At 37.9% G+C, this 25232-nt stretch overlaps 4 protein-coding genes across 9 annotated transcripts in view; 1 reads left to right on the top strand and 3 right to left on the bottom strand.

Annotated features, from left to right (window-relative positions):
* Positions 1-105: 105 nt before the first annotated feature.
* LOC146487882 (TNF receptor-associated factor 6-like) lies at positions 106-25197 on the bottom strand. Of its 2 annotated transcripts, XM_085128358.1 has the most exons (8): positions 24333-25197; positions 8723-9416; positions 6891-6957; positions 5218-5319; positions 4981-5145; positions 4412-4489; positions 3339-3416; positions 106-2637 (listed from the first exon to the last, which is right to left on the bottom strand). In XM_085128358.1, the coding sequence occupies exons 2-8, from the start codon at positions 8890-8892 to the stop codon at positions 1978-1980; spliced, it is 1320 nt and encodes a 439-aa protein (XP_084984484.1). In that variant the 5' UTR covers positions 8893-9416; positions 24333-25197; the 3' UTR covers positions 106-1977. The 2 variants fall into 2 exon arrangements, with proteins under 2 accessions (XP_084984484.1, XP_084984476.1); XM_085128350.1 differs by lacking the exon at positions 24333-25197 and having other exon boundaries at positions 8723-9780.
* The window catches only part of LOC146487880 (TNF receptor-associated factor 5-like), a 43691-nt gene continuing 31229 nt past the window's right edge, over positions 12771-25232 (bottom strand). For 4 of the 5 annotated variants that reach the window (XM_085128048.1, XM_085128064.1, XM_085128022.1 and 1 more), the window contains one exon: positions 12771-13818. In XM_085128048.1, the coding sequence (XP_084984174.1) occupies positions 13178-13818 (641 nt within the window). In that variant the 3' untranslated portion in view covers positions 12771-13177. The remainder of the gene's footprint in view (positions 13819-25232) is intronic. The other variant, XM_085128039.1, reaches the window with a different exon arrangement.
* Positions 13910-23886, bottom strand: LOC146487883 (TNF receptor-associated factor 5-like; the record flags this gene model as incomplete). The annotated part of the gene is made up of 7 exons (XM_085126005.1): positions 23642-23886; positions 21903-21966; positions 20376-20477; positions 19581-19745; positions 19065-19139; positions 18653-18730; positions 13910-14179 (listed from the first exon to the last, which is right to left on the bottom strand). Coding segments are annotated over exons 1-7 (924 nt in total), but the record flags the coding sequence as incomplete, so codon positions are not given.
* LOC146487884 (uncharacterized) lies at positions 20504-21848 on the top strand. The gene is made up of 3 exons (XM_085128464.1): positions 20504-20726; positions 20892-20933; positions 21069-21848. The coding sequence occupies exons 2-3, from the start codon at positions 20902-20904 to the stop codon at positions 21367-21369; spliced, it is 333 nt and encodes a 110-aa protein (XP_084984590.1). The 5' UTR covers positions 20504-20726; positions 20892-20901; the 3' UTR covers positions 21370-21848.

Below are 25232 nucleotides of genomic sequence, written 5' to 3'. Positions count from 1 at the left end.
TTCGCAAAGGTTCGTTTTGCCAGACAGTCGCGCAAGCATTTTATCTTTCACGCTCCACGTACGCGCATTTCAGTACACTGGAAAGAGCCACTCCACTACTTTCCATCAGTTTTCAGCCCATTTATTATATACTGTTGAAGCTAAGACTCAATTCTAGGGCTACACCAATACAGTAAAACTATCTTCAAATAGCTTGCATTTATTAATGAGGATTGCATAAGAAGTAGAAAAAAACACATAAGCTTGTTTGGGTGCTTTGGAAAAGCACTAGTTAAAGGGGCAGTATCATGAGAGATAACATGGTTTTGGGCAAAAATTCACTAAATTTAAACTTTGAACACTGTGTTGATTAATTTCTAAATCGCTACTTTAAAGAAAGATTCTACTAAGACGAAAGGTTGAACCAAAATATAGTACAGCCGATTTTTTGTGCTTTACCACAGCGTAAATTGAAAACGTCGGCCCGACGTTTTCAAGTTTGAACCCATTTTTATTTTGGTCATTTAATAATTAAACTTTAAATAAATAAATAATTAATTAATTAACTAATTAACTGAGACATAAGTAAGCGAAAATTAAAGTTAATAGCCGACGTTTCGGGGCGTCATCGTGACACAATTCTCACCATTATCTATCCTAAAACCCTATAAAAAGGTTGCACAACACTAAAGTAGTAGTAGTAGTAGTAGTAGTAGTAGTAGTAGTAGTAGTGTAAGTAAATTACAGTCAACCCAGGTCACGCGTGAACAGTATTTCCAAGAGTGAAATGAACATTCGAATTTCTCTTTGTAATGTCCGACGTGTGAATGGAATGTTAGACATTTCTCTGGAAATTGTTCCGAAAAAGACGCATTAACTGAAAAAAAGATTCAAAATACTTGAGAAACAATTGTTATTCTTGAAATATTCAATATTGCAATGTAAAGAAAAATTGATAGCTTTATACCGTCAATAAGCTAGGGAAATTTATACGGGAACTCTGAGATCTCGTTGGCGATTTTCAAAACTGACATGTAAATTTCAAAACTCCGTTCAAATTTCAAAAATATCGTTCACGCGTGACCTGGGTTGACTGTAATAAGTCAAATCATTTTGCGCAAAGCATAAAAACAAAAACATAACCACATGTGAGGTTAAAAAATTATAAACCCCCAAAACGTGAATTAACTTTGAATGGCATTGTCCGACCAGAACGGTACAACGTATCATGATTCTGGTAATTCACAGAGGAATAAAGGTAATTGTCAGTTAAAAATTTTTTCTTCTTTTCGCCTTGAATTTATACAGACTGTTTTGCCGGCCAACCTCACCGCCTCGTTCCCAGGGCTTGCAAACCTTGTCAAGCCCTGGGAACGAGATTGTCACTAAATCAACTTGACAAAGTTGTTTCCAGTTGGTTTGACGGTGATAACTGTATTCATGCCCTCGTTCCAATTTGTCATGCGTTACCAAGCGCATAGACACTGAATCCATCGCCTTGTTTTTAAAATCAGAGTGCGAGTTCTCGCATTTCTCTGAAAGCTTATGCTTGAAGCTGTCTTTAGTTCAAAACTGTAACGCAAAATCAGCTCTCCAGGTAACTCACGGCCGTGGAAAACTTAAAATTTTGAAAAATGTCAATTGGACGTAACTCCTCAAATCCTAGAACAAGAGCCCCGTCAAAAATAAGTTACCATCCTTAGGTAACAGTTTGGAAAAACTCAAATTAGCAGCCCCTGCCCCGTCTCGAATAAGTGCCCCCCTCTGCTCTCTTCTGTAAATTGGACTGAAATAAGCGCCCGGGTGCAGATTCGATAATTTACAGTAATAGGGACTTTACGGTCTCCACATCTGACGACTTCTATTACAGACACATATGGAATTTACCGAGCCGACACTCCGATTTCAATACCTGTCATGAGAGAGTTTGATTCCTCATAAGCTCAAAATCATGTCTATACACTGTAACAAAAGGAATGAGTGGGTTGCCAATAACTGTCATGGGGAGGTGACCTCGGCCTGAAGAAACAGAGTGTCATCCACAATGTACCATCTTGTCTGGAGTTTCTCGTAAGATACAAATAGTGCCACCAATTGCACGTCAAAGCTCTGCCCTGGCTTGGGTCGATTCCTTAATTTATGCGAGTAGCCTTTGCAAACCAAGTTTTCCCTCTTCTCTAGATCTTGCTTTTGATCAATCAGCGTAAGGATAACATTCCTGTTAAAAGGCCAGGGTAATATGGCATCGTATTCACCTTTTATTAAAACGATTGATGCCGAAAGGCCGTCAATGAATTCGTAACGGGATAAATCATACGTGCTCAGATTGAAACTTATTAATATTTTTAATTTGTAGCCGTAATTTTCTGTGTAAAATACTGAACTTTCTTTACGTTGTTGCTTCATTTCCCTCGCTCGTCCTAAAATTTCACTAAACTTTTCAATTTTCCAAACAAACCGAGTGTTTCCATTTCCTTGATCCCCAGATCTTTTCTCTTCTAATTGCCTCTGAAGTGTCTGCACTTGCTCCTCCAGGTTTCTTGTTGTCTCTTGTGTGTTACTCAGTTGTTCTTGTGTATGTTTCAACTCAGCACAAACCATGTCAAGATGGTCTTGCATGGCAGATTGAAGATGGGATGTTAGGTTTTTCCTTTGAACCTACATACAAATATAACCTTACTAATTTGCTTACAAACGTTCTATACATAGCGTGTCACCAAAGAAAAATAATTACAATTTTAATTACAACTTATTGATCATCCATAATTTATGAATGATTCTCTTGCGACTCCCACGAGCTTCCGCCCGGAGTAATGTTTTGCAAATGTAAGTGCCGGTAGCCCCCCAATTTTTCTGCTATACATATTCTTCTAATTGCCCTGATCGTTTGTGCGAAAACATTTTTGATATTGATAAAATCCTCGCGTTTCTACGGCCTTTTGAAGTTTGACTTCCTTGACCCGCCGCCACGTATTAAGGGACCTACAATAGGTCGACTTATGTTAGGACATCATCGAAGGAATAAACACGAGTTGTTTTGCAAGCATTTGAGGGCGCTTCGATCGAATCACCAATTTCTTTCGCATATTTTATACCCCGCGCTACATGTCACAACAATTCCTTCGATAACGCCACAGCTCGTCACAGCCGAACTAGGCTTCCTTAACGCGCGGACGCGGGTCAAAGAAGCGCGAAATTTTCCAAATTTAAAAATTCCTGAAAAATAAAAAAAAGGGAGAAAAAAAGCTACGGCAACAACTTTTTTGCACAAATAATCAGGCCAATAAGGAGAATATGTGAAGCAAAAAAAAAAAAAAAAAAAAAATGGCGGTTAGTTGCACTTTAATACGAAGACAAACCTTCTCTTTGCAGCCCATCTGAACATACGAGCACGAGACTGACGTCAGTGGACAGAGATTTTCAGTGTGATCTGGAATCTATTGGAAATTAAAATGGCAGCGTGTTATAAAAAATTGGAAAGGCTGTTGCACTTTGACTACAAAGTCTGCAAAGTAAAATAAAATGAATACTATACTGCAGTAACTAGCCAGTGTAATCATATGGGTCCCGTCGACCGGGCTGGCCACAAAATTTAGATGTGTTCATATGAGATGGCGGGCTGGCCCGGTTACCTAGATCTCGGTTTTTGCGACCGAGATCTCGGTAACCGAGGTGGAAAGTTTCCCGTATAAACACTCCAGCCCGGATACCGGGACCGATCCGTGACGAAACATTTTCAACCGCGCATGGCTTGTAAGGTCGCTGACAAGTTGGAACGCGGTTCCACGGGAATTACATGGGCCTTTTAACCATTTTTCATCTCCGTAACCGGGATTAAATTTCCCATATAAACAGAAGACAAAATTCGTCCCGCCTACCGGGCCAGCCCGATTACCGGGCACATAACAAGAGGCCCTAAGTCTGCTGGCCGGCAGGAAAAATATCAAGATTTCGAGATTATAACTGCGAAAGAAAACTCAACGCAATCCTTACAAACAATTTAAAATACTACAAATTGTGCAGTTATCCGACTGTTTTTACTTTTATATATTTACATCCACATTACTTGTAAATATGTTAGAAAATAAGCTTAGAAATGAATCCGCAATTAACACTCCCTGTTATCCATAAGTTTGTCGTGAGAAGTAAGGGTAAGTTATTAAAAGACAGTTTAGACGGTGTTTAAGAAAACCACGTTCTAAGCCATTTTCAATTTTGCCAACAGTCATATCTAAACATGTTCTGCTGCTGGCAGTAACAAGAAGGCTTGAATTCAAGTCTAGAAAACTATTTATCTACTTAAAATAAACCAGTTATAAACAGATTTGGAGGCCCACTGATTGTCTTAAGCCGCGACCTATGTTAGACTCTGTTTAAATAACTGGCCCATTTTACTGATTTGCAATCAACAATAATAACAAAATCTAGTTACCTTCTCCCTTGGAACTAAATCTCCGCAGTTATTGGGACAAATGACTGGGAATTTGTTGCACTCTCTGATCAGGTGATCCTGCAAATTAAAGAGGACAGAGAAAAAAATTAAATTGTTTGCTTCCGGTACTTACGTAAATGATAATAATTGCTCGCCCAGTTGAGAAGCTACTTAATTTTTTAAACAACATCGTCGCAGTGTATAACTTGTGAGCTTCTGAGACACACCCATGATAGCCTCTTAAAGGTTTTGTTGCAGAATTGGAGAAAGCGTTCTTTAATCTTACTCTTACTTCGATCATTTCGAGCCATTTTCTTGATTTGACTTCGTTAAAAAGCTAATTTTTGCTACAGTGCGACACGCCTTACCGTGGCCACAAGACAAACTTTTTTACCTTCTTCCATGTTCATAAAATAAAAAAACGACATGCTTTCAATTAATCGTTGTTTCGTCACTTGCCTGTTGGACTTTGCAAGGAGGCGTGACCGTTAATCAAATTGTAAAAAATGTTTGTTGGATGGCCACGGTAAGGCGCGTCGTACTGTAATAGCTTTATGCATCACTTTTACCTGCGTGTGACAGAGTGGGTGTGGCTCCTTACAGTATTCACACTCGTTGATCCTCCAATCGCAATTGAAGTTCACGTGTACTTGGAGATATTTCTTTTGTAGTGTCACGTGACAGTTGTCGTTCGTGCAAGAAACAACTTTATCAGGACAAGAGCTCAAGTGAAGCTGTGAAAAAGTACATACGTTAGTCAGTATACTGACTCCGGTGCTGGACAAATTGAATGTTTTACTTTTTACCTCTTTGTTCCTCAGTTCACCAGTCCATTCACAGCCTTCACTCGGACATTTCACGGCAAGAGACAGAATCTTTCTCTCTGTCGCTTTGTCAGGGAAGACATCCTAAAATCAAGTAAACATTTAATTTTTTTAAGCCTTATGGGCCATTCTGATCACATTCAATTTTTATCTGATCTCCCAACAATTTCTAGAATTATATATCTTGCTAACATTCTACTGATAACTTCTTTTCTAAATTCTCCCCGTTAACTTAAGGATCAATGTTCTGTTGAATCTGAATATTTTGGGAGCCGGATTTGAAAGAGTGCTTGACAAGAAAGATATTTTAAATATTTGAAGTTAGTAATTAAGGGATGGACACCTTACAAAGCAGCGTAAACAGAAAGTGCTTTGGAGGTCTGATGGGTTGTGTACAGAATTTGTAGAATTTGTATCACCCTATCATTTCTTTCCTTCCTAAAGCACATTCAATTTCATAAAACATTTTGCCTAAAATATCCCTCCCCTCAAGGAAAAACATTAAAGACATATTAATAAAAAAATACATCTTTCATTTATACACCAGGCTTAAAGTATAACATCACATTTATTTCACATATACCACGCATCGACATTCCAATGCTAACAGTATGTAGGAAACAAAAACCCCTCTTTCTATTTCATTGTCCGTTTGAAGTCATTTCAGCTGTAGTGCTCTGTAGGGGTAGAGCAAAGTTGTTGTTTGTCCCATGAACCAAGTTTAATGGCCTAAGCTCCCACGAGTCTCCTGTAGCTCAGTGGTAGAGCATCCGAACTAGTAATCGGAAGCCTTTTGGAAGAACTCGGATTTTTATTTTCGGAGTATTCCTGTGTCACTGACTGGAACAAAATACATCTATCGATATTTTTTCATATTAGCATAAAAAATTCGGGGCCTAATTAATTGTTTTGATATTAAGTACGGAGCACTAGCATCATTCTGATCTGAAGAGAAATGAAACAGTTGTTTAAAAAAAAATCAATGCCCTCTTTTCTCTGCTGGGCTCCCATCGTAGGCTCGACTCACGGGCGAAGTAGAGGATATTAATAATAAGAACATTAAGCAGCCAGAAACCTTTTTACTCTCCATTAGGAAGTATTTTCTGTGTTCCTTGTATGAGGCGTAACCTTCGTTGAGTTTGATCGCAGTTTATCCAGTTTTTCATATCGTTTGGCTTGTTAGGTTTGCTATCTCGCAATGAATTTTAAACACTTCGGTTTACCATAAAGACTCCTGGGCCCAGTTGTTCAAGGCCCGATTAAGTTAATCCTGGGTTAACGTGAATTTTGTTTCAAGTTTAATTACTAATCAATAAGGCTTTTTTCAAAAAGATTTTCCCCTTCAGTTTTGACTTAAACTTTACCATTTGCCTTAAATTAGCCTTCAAAATAACTTTAAATGAGCGAGATGAAAACCTTGATTAACTTTTTATCGTGGATTAGCATAAATCGGCTTTTGAACAAACGGGCCCAGATATGTCGACCACGGGTTATTTCGAACAACTGACTTGTTCAGTTTCATGAACAGATACTGCCCGAACAAAGTTTACGAAAATCAAGTTTTCTCGTCTTGGCGCATCTTTTTTATAAATACCTGGAAAAATGTTATGCCAAAAATAGGTAAAAAAGGTAATCAAGAAAATATAGAGGCCTACCCGGTCTCGGTCCAGGCCCTCCCTGTCTGCAGGACAAGTCAAAGGCTGGTCTTCCTGAGCTTCCTGTCTGTTTATGGTGTTAATCCATTAGAACAACAAATAAAATTACTCAGCACACCCATTCATACACAAATGAATGACTAAATAAATGAATAAATAAATAAATAACTAAAAAAAATAATAATAAATAAATAAATAAATAAATAAATACATACATAAAGAGACTAAGAGAGTTAAACTATGATACTTTGTTTACACTGGAGTTCGCTCATCAGAGAGGCCGTATGGTACGATAGTAAAATTTAACGATGTTTTAAAATAAAATAAAAAAAGTGTCCTTATCCATTGATGGGAACGGGGACGCAAGGACGCTTGTTCGGAGAGGTGGAACTTGGGGAGCGAGAGAGAGGCGAAGACGCGAGATGCGGGATGCTGGGATAAGAGATTTGGGACGAGGCGAAACGATATCGGGGACGCGGAATACGACATCGGCCTTTGACGTGCCTTCGCGTTTCCTGCAGTTCCTAAATAATTTCTTCATTACTATAAGTGACAAAGATAACAGCCTTTTTGCGTGCATACGGCAGACTAGCTATTTTCAGACCAGAGCCTCGTTTTCATCGAGTAAACTCCAACGAATTCCCAACTGAGCAGTCAGTAAATTAAAAGGAATACTCATAAAAAAGTGTATATTTAACTTTTTCTGTCAAATTTATTTTTAGCTACGTACATCGGTATGTTTTGTTTACGTCCCCGCTTCCGTCCCCGAGTCCCCGTCTCACTTTTAGACAGAGCCTCCTCATTTCTTGTTGATAAAAGTTCACGGTGGACATAACAATACATACTCAAGAAAGGCTCACTGCAATAATGTGACCGATGTGCTTGGTATGATGTGTCATAGTCATATATTTCGGGAACTCAAGCACCGAACATCACTTCTCTGATCATCAAAATACGAGGTGTGCGGACATACACCGGTGAATACATTATAAATAGTTTACAGATATGTTTGTTGAAAATACTCTACTAATGAATACTGCATCTTTAAACAACACTTAAGTAAATTAATATTTACAATATTGAGAAGTAAATACACTAGACATGCGCCAATTATCTTACTTCAAATTGTTATCAACAACTGTTTTCAATCGACACTGATAAAAAATGAATCGATCACACAACACAACCGCTGCCATTCTTATTGAGAACTATCTTCAATCTACGACTACACTCAGTCCATGAAACAACGCAGTTGCTATGGACAACTCTTGAATTAAAAGAAACCCGAGCTGCTGCTCCAGAAACAGGGCTAAAGTATAACATAACATAACATAACATAACATAACATAACATAACATAACATAACATAACATAACATAACATAACATAACATAACATAACATAACATAACATAACATAACATAACATAACATAACATAACATAACATAACATAACATAACAAAACAACATCACAGTTTAAAAACAGTTTTCCTTTGGAAAGGAAACCACTTAGTTGTCGGCGACTTTCAACTTTCCAGCGTTTGATATCGATTCATACACGAGATTTTTTGTTGTCGATAAAAATCGAAAAGTTATCCATAACAACTTGCCTTGTTTGTTGAGGTACAGTAAATCGAACTACAAACTGTTGCTCGTACTTAAACTTCACAACAGCATTATAAAGGGATGTATATGATACTACTCAGTTTTGCTTTAAAAAGAACCGATATATGTTTATTTGTCAAATTGTGGTGCCGAATCAAGAAGACCCTTCTGTTTAAAAGGGCCGAAAAGTATTCTCCTGAAATCTTAATACTACAAGACTACACACCTTCTTAAATGTTCCTCGAGACAATCTCTGCAAAACCTGTGTCCACATCTTGTGAGAACCGGTTCCTTCAACGGTAAATGGCAGACTAAACAGTGAAAATCATCGTCAACTTCACTCACAAACTCTTCATCGTAACCTGAAGGTAAGCGATTTCTTGCCGCTTCCGCCATCTTGAAGAACACGCTTGGTTAAGTAAACCATTTAGTATGCACAGAATTGGAATGAAAGCTTTGGGGTCAAATTGACGTAAATAACCTTGCAAATGACCATTGTTCCAACTCGGCATTGTGTGACCTGCTGCACACAAGTGTTTTAGTACCGATTTAAAGCAACATTTGAGGAATTAAGCAAGTCTACTTAGCCATTAGTAAATAAAAACTGAGCTGCACTGTTGGTGTAAGCCTCTTGTTAAACTTAATACATTTCAGGCGCCTTTCAAGATTTTTATATGCGTCACAAAGCTTGAATTGAGAGTCTCAGAGAAACAACGTCAGATCACAACAGAAACCATGAGCCTGATACCGAACTCTCAGGTGCATCTAAACGAATACTGTGTACAACAACTGGCATGTGTATACTAGCTAAGCTGTCTTATTTCTAGATTTTTAAGGCTATTGGTGTCTAATCTTCCTCAAAGTAGGAACAATTGCGACGGCTGTAGATCATCTTCTTAGAAATTAGATTAATTTCTTCACTCGTACTCAGTCCACCTGTATAGGACGATCGTTGGTTACATGTTCAGCCTCATTAGCATACATAAGCATAAAACTAGCAGCAAATAAATGTACTTTCTAAATTGAAAGAGCACGGAAAGCTTAGCACCGTGAAAACATGAGCATGATAGGTTCAATAGTTTGTGAGTAACGAGTGCTGAAATTATCAGCTTGTATAAAGAATGCATCAATGGGTAGCAACTCTTGTCACCAACCACGCATTTCACAGTTTTTCAAAGCTCACTGTTTTGAAAATATTCAACACATCATACCAATATTCGCAATGGTGACCATGAGTGGCATGCCTTTTCAATTTCTGATGTCCATTTGTTCGAATCGTATTGTTTGATATATGCTTATGAGGAAAATGATGACGCCAGCAGATTGACCTTTTTTTCTGGAGTAACATATGTGAAGAATCGAGGGACTCGATACAATTCACAGTTTGTTGCCTTCTTTCCATTCGCGTTCAGTAGAGATAGAGTCACCTTGGTTACCATGTAACCAGCGTTGGTGAAGGGCCAGCAGATTCTCAGCCAGTTGTATTCATGAACTGTTGTTACAAGAGATGCCAAGTCATTTACTGACTGGTGAGCATGGGCATGCGCATAACCATAAACAGAGGTTGAACATTTAAGACTGGACCCATCCTCGTTCCCAGAGCCTACGATCTTTTGGTCAGCGGTTGGATCGTAGGCCCTGGTAACAGCCGTTACCGGATGTCGTGAATTTCACGACATCTGGTAGCGCACGCTCAGTGTGATAAATTACCATTGCGCTTGCTCAGTATTATTATTGCTCAGTACTGCTCAATATTAGAAAGTTAAGACAAATGCGCAGAAGCGTAGCATTTTTTACCTTATAGCGCATCAGGTTTTCGACAGCCAATGAAAAAAAAGATATTTTTGGATGGACCCAGAGCCGCTCGTTCAGAATTTAAAAAAAAGTCACGACGTTTCGACCTCTCCTAGGCCACTTTCAAGTGCGAGTAAAAAATAAAAGCCTTAGCATAAATATATTAATAGAATTACAAAAATCGGTAGGAATGTCATGAACGCTAAAATGTGTCAAAAATGTCAATGATAAGTGTTATAAAGTTAAGGTTACCCGATACCTTCAGAGGTGTCTCGCGTTTAAGCGATGTAGCGCGTTTAGTTTAAACTGTAGATACCTAAACCCCTTTATCAAATTAAAGCTTAAAGAGCTGACTATCAAACCATACTAAGAATTTTGAAATAAAATAAATTGTCAAATTTTTCACGACCTCTGATTGCGAGTGTCCGAATCACCTTTTTAAAGCTACAAGTCACAGTGAATTTTGTTTTTTGCTAATTTAATTTGCTCCTCAGTTTCCGGACCCAAAGCGCTTAAAAAACGTGTCTGCGTTTTGCCATATTCAATCGCAGTGAAAAGTTATAGAGCATTTTCAAAATAAGTTTAAAAAAATGTGGGGTAATCGTACAAAAATCGCTCTCGGAGAAAACATATTTCGAAAGAAAAATTTCGCAGACACGTTTTTGTTGTTTATATGTTAAACTAGCTACTGTCCAAATTTAAAGGCAAACGAACAAATTCCTTTTGAGTTTTAGCTCTTTGAAGTGGCTACTCCAAGTGAAAAAAATTTATTCGAGAAAACAGCGCTAAAAATTCGGCAATTCATTTTATTTCAAAATTCTTGGTTTAGTTGGATAGCCAGCTCTATAAGCTTTAATTTGATACAGGGGTTGAGATATCTACAGTTTAAACCGGACGCGCTACATCGCTTGGACGCGAGACCGGCACCTCTGAAGACACCTATGAAGGTACCGGGTAACCTTAAAAAAGGACATAAAACAATGAAACAATGAAGCAATAACGAGGCTTGTAAAGAACTGATATAAACAAATAATTTAGAGCGGATGGAATCACAGTGTTTGTTTAGTGATGGTTTCAGTTCTTTGATAAAAAGCATTTAAAAAATAAGACAATCAAGTTTGTTCTGACACTTTCTTAAAATTTTAAAACTTTTCGCAATGTCATTTGGGGCCATATTGTGCTGCTCCCTCAGGTGGTTTCCGATTGCCGATCCCTTATGTTCCTCAATTCGCTGGTGAAGGTGTCGGCACGTGTCGCCGACAAAGCCTGCATCGCACATAGCGTGCATTTCTTATTTTTGAATCATATTTCAATTAGTGAGCTGTTGTTTCTTAAGTTTCAAACGTTACACATATAAGAAAATTATATCTACATCCAGTTTCAAGGTACAATCCAAAGAATTTGTTTCGTGGAGATATATTAGCTAAGAGTGATGATTATTACATATTCATTTGCTATGAGGTAAAAATGACTTTCACCTCTTCCTCCAATCAGACTCTTGATCTTTGTTCGACAGAGCCGCTAGAGGAACGACGAAATTGCATGAAAACTGGACTTACAGAAAGTCTCTTTTAGTCTGAAATGTCAGCCGACCCCTCCATTGTGGATTAGGGGGAGGTAACGGCTGACATGCCCCATTCACACCAAGGCTTAAACACGTTTCAAAGCTGTTTAGTTAAACACAGTTTAAAATTGTTTCCTTCATAAAAGCTGCTTTCGGATTTTTGTCGACTACAAATTTAGCACAAATGAAAGGATGGATTAAAGTTTACTTGAATTCTATGTCAAAGCCAATGGTTCAGCTTTCTGTTACCAATTTTCAGTTTGTTAAACCTGGTTTAATTAAACATCTCTTGTTGAACATTGGGTGATCACTCTTTTTTTACCACTTTTGTGAGACCATGAACAAGACCGGCATCACATTTCCGACAAAATATCGACTTTATTGCAGTCAGTAAGTCATCAAACTAAAACAACAAGCGTTTTATTCTTCATTACAAGTTATCAGTTTACAAGAGATAAATCAGTTGCGATATAACCTATCTAGCTTTAATATTACACGTGATCTAGATTCCAAAAAAAAAAAATATTACCGCACTTTCTATAAATTATAGGTTGGAACCCTATATAAAATGAATAACAGTGACGAAAACAACAACAACAACAACAACAACAACAATAATAATAATAATAATAATAATAATAATAATAAGAAGAAGAAGAAGAAGAAGAAGAAGAAGAGAAGAAGAAGAAGTTCCGAGTTTAATAGTATGGACTTTGGTCGTTACATTGATTGGCTGCGGCTGGCCGCCCAATCATTATTTAGGTAATCTGGGCATCCAGAAGTTTTTACTGTCATAATAATAATAATAATAATAATAATAATAATAATAATAATAATAATAATAATAATAATAATGATAATAATGATAATAATAATGATAACAATAACAATAATAGTAATAGTAATAATAATAATAATAATAATATTATTATTATTGTTATTATATTATCGTTTATTTACCCTCAGTCGCTGTTTATAGAACGAGGCGCAAGCATGTCCGAGCATTTAAACTTCGCAAACACGTAATTCAAATCGAACATTGCAAATCTACGTACCCATAGTGGAGTTTCAAACACAATGTCAACACTCCGTGCTGTAATCAAGGTCCCGTTTATTTGAAGCCCCGTGATCGCCTGAGCCGAGCCTGTGTGCGTTTTTTGTTGCTGTTGTTGTTGCCAAGCTTAACGGGAAATCTCGTTATCTCTATTATCCCGTGCCCGACAGTGTTATGTTACAAGTTCTGTTACAAAGAAAACTAACGGTTCAAAGGAGCTGATATTGGAAATAGCGGGAGTCTTAGGTCGTGTCAAAACCCGAGGTCATCTAAAATAATGGTGTAGCGAGTACAACTTGAATAAATATCGTGTCGTCGACAATGTAGCGCCTCTCTCTCAGCTTGTCATGTGATACAAACTTGGGGATGCCCCACCCTTTGTCGTTATCTATCACGGGCCTTCCGAAGTACTCCTTATTTTCAGGATTTGTTTCAAAGAACATAAGTATGTTCTTCCTGTCCTTTGGATTTTCTTGCTGATCAATCAATGTAACCGACACCCTTTTATAGAAAGGCCAGGGTAATATGGCGTCGTTTGCACCTTTCATTACGACAATAAATATGGAGATATGGCCGTATGCTCCGTTCCCATCTCCATCTGGATAAAAGAGTAACTTTAATTTGTAACCAAAGATGTAAAATGGGTCACTTCGTATGAAGATTTGATATCCTTTTTTTGCTTTTGACAAACTGTATTCAAAGCCTGTTATTTTCCAGGTAAATGAATTAGATATATCTGAAAGAGTCTTCTGAACCTCATCCAATTTTGTTTTCAATTGGTTTTCAACAACACCCATTTTTAATTCACAATTCTTCCAAACTTTCTTAACTTCCTCTTCAATCTGGATGGGAAGAACATTCACTACCCGTTCAAAGTTTTGCTGAATATTGTGTGTTTGTTGGGGTTGAATTATGTATATTTGGTGTGAAAACACACTAACAACACCTACAAAGATAACAATGAAACAAAAAAGAACCTTAATGCGAACGTTATTAATTTCCTTCTTAACTTTGTTCTGGTTCGTGATCGCTTTCTCGCTAATCTCCGTTTGCCTTCGAAGAATGTTTACGCTCTCTTGAAGCTGGTTTTGAAGGTTGTTTATCTCTTGTTGGCGTTCCTTTTGAAAGTTCTTTACCTTCTCCTCAAGGCTGTTAAGCTTTCTTGATTTTTCTTTGACCTCTTCTTGTGTGTCGTTTAATTGACAGCAAGCTAACTCAAGGTGATGTCTTGTCTCTAACTGAAGGTGTGATTCAAGTTCTCCCCTTCGTACCTAAAAAAAAAAATTAGATTGGCCGGGGCCAAGTAACAGTTTATGCCACAACAACAACAACAACAACAACAAAGATTTATTTTAAAAAAACAACAGAATGAATGGTTTGTCTCGCAAATAGTTACAAAACTAATCGAGGCGGGACAAGACGAATACAGGATTACTTTAGAAAAACTAAGAAAACTAACGAGAACTTACATTACAGACCATGCAAAAACTTTATGTACTAAGAGATTTAAGGTTACCTCGCGGGTGTCCTTCGCGAAAAAAATATTTGCGCGCTGTCTTTAACGCAACAACCACAAACTATATATCAGTACAAAGCTAATGAAATGTACTATCTGGTAAAAAATATTTCGTTTGATTTTTTTTACCATAAGTAGAGTGCGTCCAAAAAGCCCAAAACGACTGACGTCTCTTGGAGTGAATTTATCGGGTATGGAATTCGACCACAGAATCAAAACTACTGCATCATATCAGTCACAAGGCATTAATCTTCCAAACCACGTGAGGTTTTTTCGATATACCTATTGGTTGCTTCGCAACGTTTCTGTCAATTTTGATGATCCAAAACTTACCGATGCATTTTACAACAAAGGCCATTGCTTGAGATCAATTTTACAAAACGGATATCCCTCACACGGCTTTGAGCCATATTTCAACACTGTGGATGGTGCCGATGCCGACAGCCAATAGAATGGCAGGAGACCTACTGCTGAGTCCCCTGAGATTGCTGGCGTCGGTTAGCATAACCGAAAATGGTTAGGTGGAAAACGTGGAGTGCGGAGTGCGGAGTGTGGATAATGCGGAGTGTAAAAAATGCGGAGTGTAGAAAATGCGGAGTGTGGAAAATGCGGAGGATTAAACGATAATAACAACAATAACAAGGACTCCATTTCCTTTAAAAAGCGATGATGCATCATTGCGTTTTATTTTTCATTATTTTATCAAGCTATAAAGAACGTTAGCAAAAAGGTAAACAAAAGAATTAAACGAGTGAAACATTACTGTCAATAACAACAGACAGTCCATGTTCTATGAAAAAGCGATGGATCATTGCATTTTCACTACTTAAAGGGAGAGTTTCACGATTCGGCGCATGCGCGAGCGATAACGTAAAGTGCTGTCAAGCCAATTGTTTTTGGACCAATTAGAAGCGAGTACACGACACCGGCGGGATACGGCGGGCAAGTCTTATAACTTGCTGGCATAAAAATAAAACTGACCGGCCAGTGTTTCGGTCACGTTTCAGGAAGAAACAAAAAGGCTGTCCATGTAAAATACATGGGGATTTTTGCAGCGCCGCTTCGTGAATGTTCCATGACATTCAAGAAATGCCAGAACTTTTGCGAACGTATACGGTTTTATTTTAGTACAATGTCGATATCTCGCTGCATCGACCTTTTTTTATTACGCGCGGTTTGAAAAGACGAGAAACTCCCTCAAACTTACGTTCTTAAATCCAGTATTTCATCAGCATTCAATGATAAACTTACTATAGTGTGTACGCTCGATAGCCTGATTTTATTAGACCAGCGTCAAGAAGCGATGCGACCGTTTAGTAACAACAACACTGAGCGTCCTTCCGAGATGCTGGAATGCATTTGAGAAAACTCTGCCATGGTGGCAAATCAAAACTGCGTTTGCCATTCACAATGACCATAATTTTATAGATAAATGAATACCTTACAATAGTTTTTGTAGTTTGCCGCAAATCTTTTGGATTTTTTTTCTACTGCCCGCCATTCGAGCCCGCTAATAGACGACTACAACTAACTCGCACATTTGATCTCATATTTATTCGCTTCGCGTCTCACTGTGGTACAATTTTTTCCATCCAAAGCAAAACACTGATGTTTGATGCTGTTTGTCCTTCGAATTCTCCGTTTTTGACAGTTGACTTCCATATGAACAAACAGTACGATTGAAATCTAGAAAATCCTCGCGAGTTCATCCAAAGCCAGTTGGTGACCTTTGCCATTTCCAGCGAAAGCAGATGTGTCGCGAAATCGTTGTCTATTCTAAACAGACTTATATCTTTACCGATTTTCCACGTTTGGTGGACGTGTCTTGTTAACCACACAGGATTTCTACATCCACTCCACTCTGTCCGCTTTAATTTCTGTGCTTCCAGAGAGTCCACAGAACGTCCCGTCGCCGGTCGGCCGCGACGTCTCCTTGCCGATCCATCGACAAAAATGTCGTTTTCGGATGCCAAAACACTTTTAACCTTACAAAAATCGAACTTATATTTACAACAGGAAACAAAGATTATAAAAAGTGAAGAACGAAGAGCGGATGATCCAAATTCGCGCGCGATTTCAACAGATTGTTCCACCACAAGGTCGCATCGAATTTAGTGTCGACCCGTACAATTTATTTTTGAGCCGGTCTGCTCGCGCATGCGCTTGACCGTGAAACTCGGCCTATATATAAAAAGTATAGCACAAAATGGGTAATAAAACAATTGCATTTTCATTGCTTAATTGTACAATCCTACAGTGTTTCTTGTAGCTATAAAGAACTGTAACATACATATTTTGTAGCTTTATAAAAAAGAACACAAGCTCTCAAGCATTTTTGCCTCCTTTGCAATGTTCTTTAAGTGAGAATCCCCCTCGCCAAAAAATCGTTTAACCACAACGACTTTACCTTTAGGTGCGTAGTTGCCTTTCATTACCGATCTCGTCCTTATCTTTTACGTCACTCCACGCAAAACTGGGCAGGCCCTCGAAGTAACCTTTTGAAAGCGATTTAGGCCGAAGAAGTGGGATTTTAAAGGCCATTATGGCCCTCTGTGAGTGCGACCGCGTGGAGATCAATGCGGCCTTGAACTCAAATGTGAATATGCAAATTAAATTGAATCTACCTATGGCTTATTATTAACTGTAATAGAATAACGCATTTCGCAAGTTTAACACCATCTAGGTGTTGGCGGTAACACCTTTTCCAAATCGATTAAAAATATTTTCCAGGCGCTTTCTATCAGTTTATAATATTCACGGCTAACTAGCCAAGGAAAAACAACAACATTAGCGCGAGGTTAATATTCTGCTTACAGATAACAACAGCTTAATAAAGAATTGACTTCCCAAGTAAGACAGAATTTTTTATGCATGCATTTATTTTTATATCTTTTCCTTTTATATATTTTCCACACTCCGCATTTTCAACACCCCGCATTATCCACACTCCGCATTTTCTACACTCCTCATTTTCCACACTCCGCATTATCCACACTACCGTTTTCCACACTCCCCATTTTCTGCACTCCGCATTTCCCACACTCCTCATTATCCACACTTGTCATTTTCCACACTCCGCATCTTCCACACTCCTCATTTTCTACACTCCGCATTATCCACACTCCGCACTCCACGTTTTCCACCTAACTCCGGAAAATAGTTAATGTGACCGCAGCTCTATTACCAGTCAGAATTTCTCGGATTTCCTTTCAAAATGCCGGGCAGAAAAAAATCAGAAAAGATTAGATCGATACATTCATTATTGTACCTGGGCTTATGCGCTATGCGCTTATGCGGTTTTGGCAAGAGTTTTTCGCCATCCTTTCGTTTCTTCTTTTTCCTAGGACCAGTTTTCTTCTTAGTTTTCAACCACGGACTCTTCCCTTTCTTATTTTTCTCCATACACAATACGCAAAACGACGCTGTGACAAATTTTAATTGGCTCATAGCACTCTGGCGGGTGATAGAATTTAATTTGAAAAAGCGTTCTTGTTGATAACTAACGCGCGTCTCAAGATTTGAAATATTTTTTTTAAATGAGGGGGGACTAGTCATGTTTAATTTGGCCTTAAAATTTTTTTGGCAAAAAATCGACTCCCGAAGGTATCCAGTAACCTTAAAGCATTTTACACTAATAATACTCAATGGAACAATTATTTTGTTAGTCCTGACATTTTCAATTATCATAAGGATTTCAATACAGTCATCTTCTTTTTCCAGGACATCAAAAAGCAATTGGCGAAGTACCATTTTGAATGTTTTCTTTAGCAGGTCTGTTATATGAGATGAAATCTCATTCCACAGCTTTACAACAAGTCGAGAAAAAGAATCTAATTATGTACAATTATTTCAGCGATCTATTTCTACAAAAAATTAAAAATAACTAACTCAGCGATACTTATAATGTTCAGCCTATAATTTGCAGTAGCGAAACTAGGATAGGGGCTCCGTCCCCAAAACTTTTCTCAACGAAAATAAGGCCCAAACGGACGAAAAAATTTGGCTAATTTGATTTCAGTCGGAACCTGCTGGCCCCAAACACTGAGTTCTGTTTCCGTCAATGAACTCTACTTTGCTTATGTTATATTAAAGGTTACCACAGCTGTAGTTTGTTCACTGCTGTACAATAGAAATACGCTAATTTGCTTAGTAAAAGGATGGTGCTTATTAAAAGTGACTCCTACCCTTGTACTCTTGTTCACAATTACAACAATTAAAAATTGCTTACCTCCAAGTGACAGCCAATCCAAACATACGGGCAGGGAACCTTAGTCTGCGGACAGTTAGTTTCAATGTGATTTGTCAGCTGTAACAAACAGCAACAACCAAATAAAGAAACACTCAGTGTGATTATGTAATAATGTTGTTCACTAGTTCAATGAAAAATATTAATATAACCCCCTCCCCCTTGGAAGCGTTCATCGACCCATATGCTTTTTATCAACGAAGAAACGTTTCTCGAACTGTTCCAAATACAGAAAACTCTTTTCCACGTTTCGGCATTAGAAATTTCGGGAAAAGACAATTCAGTTTTTACAATACCAGGAAATGGAAAACAACAAGGTCAATGAAATTTCTGCTGACCAACAGCACTGAAGCCAAATAATTTATCGCAGACTTCGAACAATTCAAAGACTCACCTGATGTCGAGAGGCAATGGTTCCACAATCGTTTGGACAAGATGTTGGAAAACTGCTACAAGTTTCTTGATGGTTCTGCAGAAAAAAATTGAAATAAAAAGACAAAAAAAAAACCTCAACTTGATTATAAGCACTTTCAGCTTTCTTAGATCTCAATGCAAAAGTTATGGGTCCATCGATGATCAAATATCATTCAAGAATCGGCCTCCATGCGACCGAGTTTTAGACCTTTACAATTTTTTACCTCCCTACTGCATCTCAATAAAGTTACTGAATGTAAGTTTAATACAGTGTAATTTCTTTTACTAGATTTGCGACATAGAAATAGGCAGAGTAACGCGCTCGGTATTTGTTAAAACTGTTCATTCAGACGGATTGCCTTTGTTTGTCCTTGGTAAATGGAACGCGCCATTTTCACTATAAAAATAAGATTTGCAGTTGAAGGACTGGTTCCGGCAAATCACCGCTTCTGAAAAGGAGATTTTGATAAGGTTTATTACGTTTATTTTTTCTTACCTCCATCAGGCATTGCGGGTGATGCTCTTCACAATAATCACACTTTACAACTCTCCACTGGCACGTGCTTGTCACGTGCTTAGTCAGATCCTTTCTGACCACTTTCACTTCACAGTTTTGATTGGTGCAAGATACTGCCTTGAGTTGACAAGACGTTAAGTGATTCTGTTAAATACATCAAAAGCATTTTCTCACATTTCTTTTAGAATTCTGTAAGGGCATAAAAATACATTTTTGAAACACAGCAATGGTAGAATGGCGATACCTGTGAAGCTGCACGCATATTTCTGTTAAGTTCTGAATATATAATGATGTGTCATACCTTAACATTGAAGTTTGAAGTTTATTTGCCTTTGTTTCTAATATATTTACATTTTATTGAGTGTTAATGTATGGCGAGGTGACCTCTAGAAACCACCAGGCTTATAGTTGAGGCCACCTCGTACCTAAAATATATATGCTTATATAGTTTGTGCAACAAGTGTGCGGCTTTGTCAATTCAGTGTGATTGTTTTATTAAAAATTCTAGCAGTTTATACTTAAAGTTGGGAAAACTTGTCAGAGAAGTGATTGTAACAGGAAGGGAATTCCAGATCTTTACATCAAATGACTGGTACACGCACAGAATTGAGATAAGCCGTAAGGATTTCCTATTGTTTATATAAAATTGATGTGATCACGTGCCCTCAGTTGAGGCCACACTTTTATTGATACTTTGGGGTACCTGTGCATTAGTTGTGTCAGAGTTTCAGTAAGAGTTCAGTTAGTATAGAGAACAGTAAGTATTTGTTTTACCTCCTTTGCTCTAAGCTCGCCAGTCCACTCACAACCTTCACTTGGACATTTGATGTGAAGTGACAGAATTTTTCTGTCCGTAGCTTTATCGGAAAAAATGTCCTAAAATAAATAAACATATGATAAATAAACTAGCGAAAGGATATGTGGCTGTTGGGGTTAATTATTTCCCCTACGTCGTCGTCTTCGGTCACTAGGGAGCTAAAGCATCGACGACGAACGACAGGACGACGACGGCCGGAAGTAAATTCGTGATGCTTTGAATGAACTGCGCATGTCAGTCTCAGTCAAGCCGTCGTCGTGCGTAGGTCGACGACTGAATTTTGAGTGAGTTGGCGTTCTCTCGAAAACGTGAGTAATTTAACCTGTTTAAACTCGCGAAAACCCGGTGTATACTCTGCCTTTATTTTGTATGGATTATTTGATTCTTTATTGGTTGATAAAGCCTGTTTTTATCGGATTTTGTTATTTATAACTTATTCTGTGAACGCGCCCCTTACGAGTGTATTTTTCCAGGAAATCCAACATGGCTTCTTCGCAAGACACTTCGAAGAAAGGGTAAGTATCAGGGCTTTGCAGATGACATTCTTCACTAGTTTGCCAATAACTTACATCAGCTATTAGTGAAGTAAATTGTTGCTTAAGGTTGCTAGAAATTTGGCCCTAAAGTTCTATTTTTCTATTATCGAACAGGAACAAATATTTTCAGTGGTCAACGGAGCGCGATGTCATCATGTGTCGTGAAGTTCTTGTCTCGGAACCGTTTAATTTCAAACCGAGGAGCCCGGAAAGGGGAAAGGTTTGGGAAGCTATTGCCCAGCGGCTGAATGCCATTGACCAGCCAAAGTTCAGAGTCTCTGCCAGAGCTGTCCGTGACAGGTACTCTCTCTTGACTGCAAAACAAGCCCAAAAATTACGGGACGAGGAGAAAGAGTCAGGAATTCATGTGGAAATATCAGAATTGGATAGTTTGCTCGAAGATACAGTAATATGAATTCTTCATCATCAATCGCGCCATCATTTTGCATCAGGAGAAGAAGAGTCCCGACTGCCCGCATATCTCTAAACGACATATTCGAACGAGAAATTTAAGGTCGTCGTCGTTTGGGGCTTTTGCTTAAGTTTTTATTTTTCCCGCCGAGAACGAAACCCGCTACCCAGTCTTTTACAGACATGACATCATACTTCCGTCGTCGATGCTTAAGCTCCCTACTCTTGCGGCACATAAGAAGATGATTTGGGTCAAGTCTACTAGCTAACAAACCAACCACAATCCCGTATTAAATAGTCACCTGAGCATCGCACACAACATGGCGGCGGTTGTGTAAATAAAGAATGACAAGCTACTTTCAAAAAAGGCTTAAACGCGCACGAAGGACTAGAGCAGCCTCGTTAGATACAAACTGGTGGGAAAACAGGAATGGTAGATAACTTTTTCCTCTAGTCCCGATTCTGTTCCCTTGAGTTCGATTTTTTCTTCCAGTCAACTTAGGTTAAGAAGATAATCAAGCAAACATAAAGGTTTACCCGGTCTCGGTCCAGGCCCTCCCTGTCTGCAGGACAAGTGTAAGGCTGGGCTTGAGCTTCCTGTCTGTTTATGGTGTTTAACCATATATAAATAAATAAATAAATAAATAAATAAATAAATAAATAAATAAAAAAAGAAATCACAAATAAATAAGTAAATGAATAAATAAACAGGTTAATAAGTAAACAAATAAATAAATAAATAAATAAAAGAACTCAGAGGCTTAAGTCGTATCTTGCTTACACTGGTGTTTGTTTCGGTCTGAAGCAAAATGTTTGTGGGACGCCGAATGTGAAAAAAAATATTTAGACCAAATTTTAAGAAAAGACACAAAATGTTTGATTTTACAAGACATGTTTCAACAGTTCTAATGTCAGCTTCAGTTCAACTGAACTAAAAAATTTATAATGCTACACAGTATGCTCATTAACATGATAAATGGCGATAGAAATTGATAGGACCTCACATATGCAGACATTTACAAAATTCTCAACAATGTCGCACTTTATGTTCTCTTGATTGTTTCAGTGTCTTAGAGCACGCTTCCACCAGCTTTCAACTTGACATCAAAGACTCTATACATATTCAATGCAACCTACATTAAATCGTCAATTGTATCGTTTCAGCTTAAAACTTTCCTTTTAATCATGCATTGTCATGTTTCTTTGTGTTGCTATGGGTAATTAGCATACTGTGTAGCATTATAAATTAAACTTTGTACTTTGTGTTCATTTCAACTGAACATGACAGTAGGACTATGGAAACATGTCTTGTAAAATCAAAAATGTTGTGTCTTTTCTTAAAATTTGGTCTAAATATTTTTTTCACATTCGGCGACCCACAAACAAACACCAGTGTAAACAAGATACCACGGTTTATAGCATGTCTGCTAATATCCAGACCTTTTAGACCAAATTCATGCTGTTTTAATACCCGTTATTTGCCTGAGGGGTAGAAAATTTACTTATAAGTAAGGAACAAATAGTGATATGTAAATCCCTTTTTCTTGACAAACCTAATATGTATTTAGGCATCCAAAAAGACATTTTATATAAAGAATTCATTAAAGAACTTCTTTAATTTATAAATCAAGCTGCCTCTTAAAAGTTTGTTTACATATCATGAAGTTAGCCAAACCAGTTGCAAATCTATTGTTACAAATAATCAAGTTCGCCGGACGTTTAAGCTAATTCATGATTTATTATTATTTATTTAATATAAAACTGCATCTTGATCCATTGATAGTTGAACGGTAAAAACATTCATTTTCTATTTTATTGTTTAGTTAAACTTTTTGGCGCAAATTACTGTAAACGATATGAGGTTACCGTAGTTCCTTAACAACACTGAATAAGAGAAAAAATGAAACACAGCTAAACAAAGTCTACAAAGATTCGTCCTTGAAACTCGATTAAAGTAGAACAACATTGTTATTCATTGTTTCGGTTATCGAAAACTTCTGATTCACACACGAGATTTTCTGTTGTCGTTAATTAATTAGTAAAATGTTATCGAAAAGTTATCGATAACAACTTGCCTCGTTTGTTGAGGTACAGTAAATCGAACTACAAACTGTTGATCGTCCTTTGGCTTCACAAACGCGTAAAAAGGATGTATGTCTTCAAAAGCCAATACGGATGTTTGTTTATCAAAGTTTGGTGCCGAATTAGGAAGACCTTTATCAGTGTTTCAATCGGCCGAAGGTATTCTCCTGAAATCTTAATGCTACAAGACTCACCTTCTCAAATGTTCCTCGATACAATCTCTGCAAAACCTGTGTCCACATGTCGTAAGAACAGGTTCCTTTAATGGCAACTGACAGATTATACAGTGAAAATCATCGTCAACTGCACTCACAAACTTTTCGTCATGACCTGAAGGTAAGCGATTTCTTGCCGCTTCCGCCATTTTGAAAAACGCTTGGCTAAGCAATTTAGTATGCACAGAATCGAAATGAAAGCAAATCTACGCAGATGGCTGTGCATATGATCATTGTGTTTTTTAAACTCGGAATTGTGTGACCTGCTTCAAGCAAGTGTTCTAGTACTGATTTAAAGCAACTTTTGACGAATTAAGCAAGTCGTCTTGGCCATTTTTAAATACAAACTGAGCTGCACTGTTGGTGTAAGCCTCTTAATTAACTTAATGCATTTTAAGGAGCTTTCTAAGATTGTTATATGCGTCACAAAGCTTGAATTTAGAGTACAGATAAACAACGCCAGGTCACAACAGAAACCATGAGCCTGATACCGAACTCTTAGATGCATCTAAACGAATACTGTGTACAACAACTGGCATGTGTATACTAGCTTAGCTGTCTTATTTCTAGATTTTCATGATCAAGGCTATCAGTATCTAATCTTCCTCAAATTAGGAACATTTGCGATGGTTTTAGATCATCTTCTTAGGAATTAGATTTATTTCTTCACTCGTACTCAGTCCACCTGTTTTGGACGATCGTTGGTTACATGTTCAGCCTCTTAGCATACATTAACATAAATGATAAAACTAGCTGCCAATAAATGTACTTTATTAATTGAAAGAACACGGAAAACTTGGCACCGTGAAAACATGAGCCTGATAGGTTCAACAGTTTATGAGTAATGAGCGCCGAAATTATCAGATTGTACTGAAGAATGTATCAATGAGTAGCAACTCTTGTCACCAACCACGCACGTCACAGTTTTTCAAAGCTAATATTCAACACATCATACCAATATTCACACTGGTGACCAGGAATGACATGCCTTGTTAGTCTGTGATGTCGATTTGTTCTAGTTTATTGTTTGATGTATGCTTATTGGGAAAACTTATGTTGTCAGCAGAAATTGTCCTTTTTTCTGGTGAAACATATGTGAAGAATCAAGGGACTGGATACAATTCATAGTTTGTTGCCTTCTTTCCGTCCCCGTTCAGTAGAGATAGAGTCACCTTGGTTACCATGTTACTAGCGTTGGTGAAGGATCGGCAGATTCTCAGCCAGTTGTATTCATGAACTGTTGTTACAGGAGATGCCAAGTCATTTACTGACTGGTGAGCATGGGCATGCGCATAACCATTTACGGAGGGTCATGAAAAGACTGCACCCTTCAAGTATATTGTCCTTAACAATCTTTTCAAATATTGCACCAAACGTGAGAGACAGTTTGATCAGTCACCAACAACAACAAATAAGTTGAAAACAAGATATGTACGGAGCTGCGTTTCGACACAATTTGAGTAGTTTAGTACCTGATAATACACTTGTCTTGTTTTATACACTTAAAACTGCAATGCTTGTACAATGGATAGATAGCAGGGCAGATCAGAGACCGTGGAGCCGGGGAGGC

The sequence above is a fragment of the Pavona decussata genome, unplaced genomic scaffold, assembly GCF_977016875.1.
Source record: "Pavona decussata unplaced genomic scaffold, jaPavDecu1.1 SCAFFOLD_13, whole genome shotgun sequence".
Lineage (NCBI taxonomy): Eukaryota > Metazoa > Cnidaria > Anthozoa > Scleractinia > Agariciidae > Pavona > Pavona decussata.
The sequence above is the reverse complement of the archived record's forward strand: the minus strand, read 5'-3'. Positions and strand labels throughout refer to the sequence as shown.

Coding starts and splice junctions, on each gene's coding strand:
- LOC146487884 (XM_085128464.1), top strand. CDS start 20,902: ATGGCTTCTTCGCAAGACACTTCGAAGAAAGG. Junction 20,934..21,068: donor CAAGACACTTCGAAGAAAGG/GTAAGTATCAGG, acceptor ATTATCGAACAG/GAACAAATATTTTCAGTGGT.
- LOC146487882 (XM_085128358.1), bottom strand. CDS start 8,892: ATGGCGGAAGCGGCAAGAAATCGCTTACCTTCAGGTTACGATGAAGAG. Junction 6,958..8,722: donor CTCGAGGAACATTTAAGAAG/GTGTGTAGTCTT, acceptor CACCATAAACAG/ACAGGAAGCTCAGGAAGACC. Junction 4,490..4,980: donor ACCCACTCTGTCACACGCAG/GTAAAAGTGATG, acceptor TTTAATTTGCAG/GATCACCTGATCAGAGAGTG.